This window comes from Talpa occidentalis, unplaced genomic scaffold (genome assembly GCF_014898055.3).
Source record: "Talpa occidentalis isolate TD23 unplaced genomic scaffold, MPIMG_talOcc4v2.1 talOcc4.17, whole genome shotgun sequence".
In the NCBI taxonomy this organism is placed as follows: domain Eukaryota; kingdom Metazoa; phylum Chordata; class Mammalia; order Eulipotyphla; family Talpidae; genus Talpa; species Talpa occidentalis.
This window is the reverse complement of record NW_023601754.1, coordinates 56,017,298-56,026,331: the sequence shown is the minus strand read 5'-3', so window position 1 is coordinate 56,026,331 and position 9,034 is coordinate 56,017,298. Positions and strand designations below refer to the sequence as shown.

Genomic DNA, 9,034 nt, shown 5'->3' with positions numbered 1-9,034 from the left:
CGGCGCGGGGCGGGCCGGGGCGGGGCGCGCGAGGCCGCGGGGCGGGGCGGGGCGGGGCGAGCCCGGGGATGCCCCGGCGCCCGGCCGGGAGGCGGCGCCCGCGGGACGGGCCCGAGGCCGCCGGGGAAGCCCCGGGCCGGGCGGCGCCCCCGCGCGCGGCCCTTCCGCCAACCACCCGTCAGCCGCGCCCGCGGGTGGAGCCCGAGGCCGGGACCGCAGGCGGGGGAGAGGCCCCCCCCCGCCCCGCGGCCTCCCGAATGAAACACGACGTTTCTTTTTTACAAAATGTATTTATCTTCCTTGGAACTGAAAAATAAATCTATGTACAAAACAGGAAGCGATCGGGCTTCCCTCTCCACTCGCAAGCCCCTGCAGATTTCCTCGGGGTCCCCCGAGACGGGCTGGACCTCGGGGGCGCTCCCGCGGGGTGGGAAGAGAGGTCGGCTCTGACCTGGGGCCAGTTTGGTCAGGAAGGGGGCGGGGCTCAGGGCTCACACTGGCCGGGTCGGTCCAGGACTTTTGGGGTAAGGATGCGACCAAGACAGGATTTCCAAATTCAGGGGGCGTTACGTCCTCTGGGGCAGGGAGCTTGGATTTCCAAGGGATGGAATTCTGAAGTGCAGGAAAGAACTCCCGGGGCTCAGCCGGCCCTGGGTTCCCGGGCTGGCGGTGGGCCCTGTAACGCTGGGGTAAAGGATGGGACCTTGGCCAGGGGGGCCGGGAGCAACCCCGGTCAGGCCTAGGTTAGCACCCCGCACGGAGGTGGAGCCTGACTCTCCCGAGGTTGGGCCTTCACAGACTGAAGATGGGGGCCTAGGGTGAGGTTTCCGTTGGCCAGATAGGATTCTGGGGGGTGGGTTTCAAACTCCAATGCCAGGCAGGGTCCCAGTCCCTGGGCTGAAGTCTGTTCATACTGCAGGGACCCAGAGCCTGGTCCAGGTAGAGCTGGGGCATGGAGGCTGGGCTAGGCTCCCTGGGGGGTGGGGGGGGGTGGCGGCCGAGCTGTAGTCCTATCAGCCAGACCCAGTGTAGTTCAGAGGCCCTTGCGCTGCCGCTTGAGAAAGGAAAGCGTGTAGTCGCTGGGTGTGGACACCTTCTGCTTCTTCATCTGCACCTGTGACTGTGCTGTGAGCTGTAGCTTGATGGCGCTCGAGTTGATCTTCGTGGCCACCAGCAGTTCCTTCATGCCCTTCATCTTCTCGCTCTGGAAAGTGAGCACCGGACCCTCTGGTGGCGGTGATGCGGCAGGCGCTGGCACCGAAGCCACACTGCCGCCTTCAGGGCCCCGGGCAGTGCCAGGGACTGTCCCAGGGGGCTTCCTCGGGGGTCCTGGCACGGCACCCTGGCCGGCAACGGGGACCTTATCCAGCGCTGGCTTCTTGGGTGGTGGCGGCTCCTCAGGCTTGGACTCGCGCCTTGGGCCTCGCCGCCGGCCTTCCCGGGCTTCCTCACCCCAAGGCTCCTCAGCCTCCGTAGCTTCCGCCTCGCGGCTCACTATGCGGACCTTCTGCCGCACCTGGGCGGGTGGGGAGGGCAAGCTGAGAGGAAGGTGGCAGCCAGGGGCCAGAACTGCAGGACCCAGCCTCAGCCATCCTGTCTGTGGCTTCAGCACAGTCGCACCCAAAGGGGATGAACAGACTTCAGGGGTCTCCAGTAGCAGCAGTTCCCGGTCCCCCCACCCCCCAGTGCCGCTGCCCCTCACCTGTCCCTCAAAGCGGCCTAGGGACTGCACAAGGAAGGTGGCCCAGCCCACGTGCAGCACGGGCGTGGGGCTGCCCTCCTCCCATTTGCAGATGCCATCGTAGAAGCGCAGCAAATGGGCAAAGCACTCTGGGTCCTGCAGGGCGGAGCCCTGGCTCTGGGTGCCCTGGGAGAGGAGGACAGAGGCACAGTCAGATCCCCTTACTCGCTCCTCAGCAGGTGCAGGCCTGGCCCTCCCACCCTCCTTGGCCCTGGGAGAGGTAAGCATAGGCTGAGCCGAGCCTTAGAACCTCCCTCGCTGCAGAAAGCTAGTCTCTGGCGAGGACGGGTGGGTAGGAGAGGCCATCACTCACTCCATCCCGCCCCCTCAACTGAATGAGGGGCCCTGGCTACAAAAAAGACGGGTTTCCACCCCATTTACCTGAAAGCACGAGACAGAAACCTCTAAAATACCCTGAGCACCAACAAACCTGGGCACAGGACCTTAGCTACCCCAGAAGGGAAGGGAGCTGTCTGCGTTGTGGCCCCTGACCCCTGCCTGTGCAGCAGTCCCCACATGCCATGGCCAGCAGCCCTGCTCTGGCAGGAGGGTGCACCCTGGCGGGCGCCTCAGCCATTCACCTGGGTCTGCTCTCCTGGCCTCTCCTCGCTGGCCTCCAGCAGGCTGGCTGCCTCCTTCAGCAGGTTGGGGATGACGTCATTGGCTACTTCAAAGAACTCCTTGTAGATCTCCTCGTCTTCGCGGCAGTAGTTGTAACTGTGAGAGCAGCAGGGCCACATGGGGTCTCGCCCATGGCGGGTACCCCCACAGACCCAGAGGGGGAAAGGAGTCTAGGTTTCTTTTCCTGGGTTACCCCAGGGACCTCACACCTGGCTAGGGCGCTCACTCCTAAACAACAGTGTCTGTGTCAGCACAGAGTAAGAGGGGGGCGTGGGATTTGTGGGGGGGGGGCACTGCTGGATGCAGGAAACTGGGAGGCAAGGGGCAGCGCAGAGAGGCATCAGGCCCTAATCAGGGCTTCCTGCCTCTGAGGGATGGTGGCCTTGCTGCAAAGAGGAAAGGACCGGACCCAGGTTTCAGTCGTGGGTGAGAGTGGTTAGAAATCGGGGAGTGGGGGAGGATGGGCGGAGGCCCGGGTGGAGGGTCCTCACTCCTGGATGACGGTGGCAGTGTCCGCCCAGGCCTGCAGGGCTTCCCGCACATTGCGGTTGCGACAGTGGTAGCCGGCCAGGTACATGTAGGGGTAGATGTGCTCATCCCGGTAGTAGGTCTTGGCTGAGGCAATGCCCTAGGGAGGGAGCAGAGGGGCTTCAGGGAGGCCACCCCATGAGTCACATCCAGAGGGGCACCTCCATCTCCACCTGCTGCGGGCCTCTCCACCAGGAGCTCCTCTCGAGGTCTGCAAGACTCTCTGAGGTCTGGGCCAGATGACAGGGGCATGGAACCAACATGAAAGCCCTCACGTCCAGTCCAATGCCCCTCCACCTCCACCAATGCCCCCACCACCCTGGGCCTGTTGAACTCCAGAAGGACAATGAGAGGTTGCAGAAGAAGCAGGGTAGAGAGGGAAAATCCAGGCCCTACCCCTCCCAGGATGGGGAATCCAGAACAACCCTCAGACACCCTGACTGCACTGATTTACATACCTGGTAAATACAAAGTCAGCCTGCCACCCAAAATCAGAGCCTTCCTAGTTGGCATGGTCTGGTAGATAACTTTGAGGGTCTGGGACCATTATTAACATTAATTTATATGAAAAAAGTTCTGAGCATTCGCAGACTCCAAAAGAACAAATCATGCCAAATAGGAGGTTTTACCCTTGGACAGCAAGGGAAACCTGGATAAAGTGGGGACTGGACAGGCACTACCCACCAAAACATACCAAATTCTCTCCTTACTTGACCCCACCCAGTTCCCAGGTAGAAGGGAACCCCAGTGACTGCTGGGGCCTCCCTCTGGGCCCTCCAGAGACATCCCCACCTTGTGGTAGAGGGTGAGTGGGTCTGGTCGGCCAGGGGTGGGCTCCAGCTCCTCCAGATCGGCCAGGTTCCCCAGAGCCATGGGGTACCTGGGAAAGGGTCATGAGTCCAGGCTGCACCCAGCTCCCTAGCCCCCAAAGCCCAGTCCAGCAGCTCCCCCCACTTACCTTTCCAGATGTCCCAGGTCATAGAGCAGCCAGAGCAGCTTCTACGGGCCAAAGGAGAGGAGTATGAGCTGGGGGAAGGGAAGTGGGGGTGCTCAGTCTACCAGGCAGAGGTGGGGTCCAGCCCAGCAGGGGCCTCCCACCAGGTGGGCAGGAAGCAGCCCTTTACTGGAGTCCAAGCCTGCCAAGTTTCCACTGCACTGTCCTGAGTCCTGGCAAAGACCAGCCAGGAATCAACACCCATGACACAGAGGGGAGGCTGAAGCTCAGGGAGTGACAGCGCCTCCCAGGGCCCCCTGGGCACCCCTCACCTGCTGCAGCTGCAACAGCTCCAGGGAATCGGTGTGCAGATCAATGGAAGGGTTGATGGCACACACCATAAATGCCACCTCCATCTTGCGGTCACAGCGCATGTACGATCCTTTCAGGTACAGCCAGCTCTGGGGAGAGGACAAGACCAGGCTGTCTCAGGATGGCCTTCCCTGTGACCGCTCCAGGAAACGACAGCCAGGAAAGGGGCCCTCTTGCTTTCCCTTCCTGGCATGTTAATGGTGAAGGGAAGAGGGGGGAATGGTCCAAGAAAGAAGTTCCCTTGGGCGGCTCGGGCCAGGAGAATCTGGAGGGCCATACCCGCTCGGCTACACCCGCGTTGACAGTCTGGCCCCTGCGGTCCTCGTTGCCCTTGCCATGCCAGGTGACCTCGGCTGTCTGCTCCCCGTTGGGTCCAAACACTACCCAGGCGTGATCTTCAGACAGGGCCAAGTGGACATCCCGGAGCCCCAGGGCCTGGCAGGCCCCCACCACAGCAAAGGCCACACCAGAGCTGTCAAGTTTGGTGCCTGTGGAAGGGAGAATAGAAGGAGGGTCCCTCTGGGTCTGGTCTCGGGGAAAGGGGCCACAGAGTGATGGGCCATGCTCCCTCTCAGCCCCCTCCCCATGACCAAAAACTCAGACCCTCCCGTTCATCACACTCTCTTTCCTCCTGTGTGGAGGAAAGTCTCTCCCTTCCATCGTCCCTCAACAAGAGACCTGGGATCTTCCAGAGCTCCACCTGGTCGCCCTTTCTCCTTCTCTGCCACTGAGTTACAGATTTCGGTTCATTCGAGGACCTCCCCATTCTACTGCGCCTATCACATTAGACAGGGATGGCAAAAACAGGGCATGCGGGCCAACTCTTTTCACACGCCCACTGGCAGATACTTGGAATTTATCTCTGCTTGCTTTTCCTGCTAAGTTCAGAAGCGGCCTCAGATTCTATCTCAACATGGCCTCCGTGGCCTGACTGCCACTCAGCGGGGCCTGGTACAAAGAAAAAAGCTCTTTGTAAGCCCTGAGCCTTCAGCATTTTGAGGTCCAGCGCCAAACCTCTTCATTTTCAAAGAATATTATTTAATTACTTCTAAAGCACCCCAATTTGGGCTCCTTGTCCCCTAAATCTGCTGCTGCTCTCTGTGCCTCTTGCTGGGCTGCAGGATCTCTGTAGCTGCTCAACGGTGGGGACGGAGGTGCTGCCAATGATCGGGATACAGTCCCAGGCCTGCTGTCTTCTGACTTTGACCCATTGTTTATCTTATCTGGGCTCCAACTTCCCTAACTACAAAAGGGGGGCTAACACCGGCCCCACCTAACAAGGCTACCAGGTTTCCCAAAGAGGTCAGGACACCATACAGTTCAGTGAAGAAGGGGAGTCAAGGTTCTCGGGTGGGATGGGACCGCGCCCCTTGCCATCTGTTGGGCTCCAACCTGTGATAAAGCTGAAGAGCGACTGGATGTGGGCTCGGTCCTTGAAGTAAGAGCGGCTGAGGCTGTTCCAGATCACATCGGAGACCTTCTTTACCAGTTCGCGGCTGGAGACGCCCCCCTCTCGCGGGTAGAGAGACAGGTCGACGGCGCCGCGAATCTGGGCGGTGAAGCGGGCATAGAGCGCGGCGATGATGGACAGGTCGGCCACGGGGAAGTAGGTGAGGCCGCCAGGAGGGTCGGGCGCGGGGCTGGGCTGGAAGGTGAGCTCGGGCACGTTGGTGGGAATGACGCGGTTGACAGCTAGGAAGTGCTCCACGAAGCCCAGGACCAAGGAGAGGAGCACCAGGTCCGGCTCCTCCCGGCCCAGCTCGGCGGCGAACAGGCGCACCACGTCGTCGATGGAGCGCAGCGGGAACAGCGTCTTCTGGGCGGCCTTCAGCCCCATGGCGGCGGGCCTCGGCCTGCGGCGAGCCGGGGGAGGGAGGGTCGGGCGGGCGCAGCCGAGGAGCCCCCTCCCAGGCTCTGCTAGGGTTCCCCCCCACAATCCCTCGCTTCCCCGCCCCCCTCAGCCTCCCCCCATCTGCTCCCCCTCTTCCTCGGGTGCGACCCGCCGCCGAGGCTGCAGGGCCTTCTTGGCCCCCAAACCCCAGGAGCTCCGGCCCCGATGGGGGGCGCGGCCCTAGGACGCCGCTGAGGACCCTCTGCGGCCGCCCCGCTCCCTCTCTTCGCCCGGAACCCCGGCCCCCTGGAGTCCGTCCGGAAATCGCCCCCAGGCCAAGCCCCCCAAATCCCAAGGAGAGTCCTGGCCTCCGTCCCCCGCGCCCACCTCCGCGCTTACATCCCACACAAGGCACCGCGGCGCCCGCCGCCCGAGCCTGCTGGGAAATGGAGTCCCGCCCCTCGGGCCGCACTGCCCGCCGGGAAGTGGAGTCCCGGCGCGCTCCTGCCCCGCCGAGTGGAAAGGGTGGCCTGCGCCGCGCGCCCGCGGTGGCTGATGGGAGAGCGCCCAGAGGTAGGTGAGGAGTCGAGGCAGCGCCGCCTCCCTGAGGGCCTCAAGGATTGGCCGTTCCATTTTACGCAACCAGGTAGGCCGATACGCCGTGGTGCATTCTGGGAGCTGTAGTCCGGCGCCCAGGCTGTCCGTGCGGAGTCAGCGAGGTGTTGGGGAAACCGCGCGGCGAGCACCGCCGGACGGCCCTTGAATTCAGCCGCCTTAGGTGGATAGTTGTGAGCATCCATTAGCGTGGGAATGCGCTTACTGTATATCTAGCTGTTCTCCAGTTCTGTCCACGAGAAAATCTAACACGAGAAAAAAAGCCACCACTAAAGAACCACTGTAGTTATTTATAATAGGGTAAAAGTTGGAAACGTAGCCCTATGCATCTTGAGATGGATCTTCAGGGCGTACTGATGAAGAAAAGCTGCAGGACGACATGCACGATAGGGTAGTATTTATGCTAATATTCTAAAACTTCAAATCAATACTAATAACTACAGAGTCATACACTCGACCCTCAGGAGGGGGATGTAGGCACATCATAAGTGTGGGGTGTAAACGTTAGAAAATGATTTGTTAACTATCGATCCATCAGAGAAGGGAGCTGGGAGTCCTTAGGAGGCTGCACTTTCAGTGGGGGAGCTGGGAAAGGCTGCACTGAGCAGAGGGAGTTTGAGCCGAACTCTGAGGAAGGAAGCGGAATAAGCAATGTGGCTATCGGAGGAAGGACATTCCAAACAGATACAGGAACAAGTGCAAAGCCTCGACAGGGAGTGCAGCTCAATAGGAGGCAGGTAGATAGAAGTTCAAGGGCCCAGCGTGGTGGAGGGGAGGGTTTGGACATGTCCACTTTGAATTGCCTTCTAGACATTTGAGTGGTAATGCTGAATCAGCAGCTAGATACAAGGATGTGGGCAAGAGATAGAAATTTGGGGCTCATGAGTATACAGAGAGGATTGCAAGCAGGCAGTTGAATGAGGTCAACATAGACTGGTCCTGGGGTGGGTTCCCATTTCTGGAGAGGTGGGTTCCAGTTTCCAGAAGAAACCAGCAAAAGAATCTGAGAGGGATCAGCCAGAAGTTGGGAGTGAGCCAGAGGAGCACCGGGTGTCCTAAAGCAGAATGGACTGGGAGCCCAGGCAGATGTTTGAGTGATGGTGTCAGGTGCCACTCATGGATCAGCAACTGAGGAACGAGGACTGACCAGATTTAGCTCAGTGGGAATCCCTGGTGACCTTATATATTTTTTAAAGATTTATTTATTTATACAAGAAGTGGGGTACAGACCAGAGGTGTGGGACGGTGAGAGAATTCACCAGAGACAGAGCAGGGAACAGAACAGGCAGACAGGCTGAAGACACTGCTGAGGGGAGCAGCGGACGAGGCAGGAGAGGTCTGCCACGCCATGTGGGTTTCTCCCTGGCTGGTCGGGAATCAAACCCACTCTGCAGAGGCTACAGGCAGCTTCACAGTGCAGTGCTCAACCCGCTGCACCACCGGGGAAGCCCCCTGGTGACCATATTAAGAGCAGTTTGGGAGCAAAAGCCCCAAGGGATTGGGCTCAAGAAAAATGGGAAGAAATTGAAGACAGCGATCATACATGACTCTCAGGGGCCTCCCTGGTGGCACAAGGGTTAAAGTCTCAGCATCATCAAACTATCACCAGCCACTGTGGTGTGAGTTTGCTCCCTGGCCAGGGAGCTCACCCACATGGCACAGCAGACCTCTCCTGTCTCCCCACTGCTCCTCTCAGCAGTGTATTTCAGTAGATTTGCCTGTTCTGCGCCCCACGCTGTCTCTGGTGAATTCTCTCACCTGCCCTGTACCTCTGGCCTACACCCCAGCTCTTGTATGCATAAATAAATAAAATGAATCTTTAAGAAAAAAAAAAAAAACAGGTGGCTCTACAAGTACACTGCTGAGGGGAGCAGCAGGGAGACAGGAGAAGTCTGCAGCACCATGTGGGTCAGTTCCCTGGCCAGGGATTGAACTCATGCTGCAGTGGCTGGTGATAGCTTGATAGTGCAGAGACTTTAACCCCTGAGCCACCAGGGAGGCCCTAAAATTGTGCATGATTGTAATTAAAATTAATTTCCAATACCATGAGCTATGTAATATTGACAAAAACCATTAAATCTGAATTGAATGAGGAGACAGTCAAGACACTTGCAGACGGCAGGTGGTGTTCCAAGTGCAGCCTTGGACCCTTCCTAAATGTTAATATCATGAAGGACAACCCAAAAAAGGGGGACAGGAAACCCCAGATTCAAGGTGACTAAAGAGATAACCAAATGCAGCATGTGATCCAAAATTGGATACTCTTGGGCCTCCCCGGTGGCGCAGCGGTTGAGCGCTGGGTTGCGAAGCTGCCCGCGGCCTCTGTGGCGCCGGTTCGATCCCCGGCTGCTTCCTGGCCACCGGAGGAGGGTCCCACATGGCGCGCAGACCT

The 9,034-nt window shown here is 59.5% G+C and overlaps 1 protein-coding gene across 2 annotated transcripts; it reads right to left on the bottom strand.

Annotated features, from left to right (window-relative positions):
• Window positions 1–279: 279 nt before the first annotated feature.
• Window positions 280–6,453, bottom strand: MEN1 (menin 1). 2 transcript variants are annotated; one of them, XM_037517630.2, is made up of 10 exons: window positions 6,415–6,453; window positions 5,589–6,049; window positions 4,476–4,684; window positions 4,157–4,285; window positions 3,849–3,889; window positions 3,683–3,770; window positions 2,854–2,990; window positions 2,323–2,458; window positions 1,703–1,867; window positions 280–1,516 (listed from the first exon to the last, which is right to left on the bottom strand). In XM_037517630.2, the coding sequence occupies exons 2-10, from the start codon at window positions 6,031–6,033 to the stop codon at window positions 1,034–1,036; spliced, it is 1,833 nt and encodes a 610-aa protein (XP_037373527.1). In that variant the 5' UTR covers window positions 6,034–6,049; window positions 6,415–6,453; the 3' UTR covers window positions 280–1,033. The 2 variants fall into 2 exon arrangements, with proteins under 2 accessions (XP_037373527.1, XP_037373526.1); XM_037517629.2 differs by having other exon boundaries at window positions 6,427–6,450.
• Between the last annotated feature and the right edge of the window lie 2,581 nt (window positions 6,454–9,034).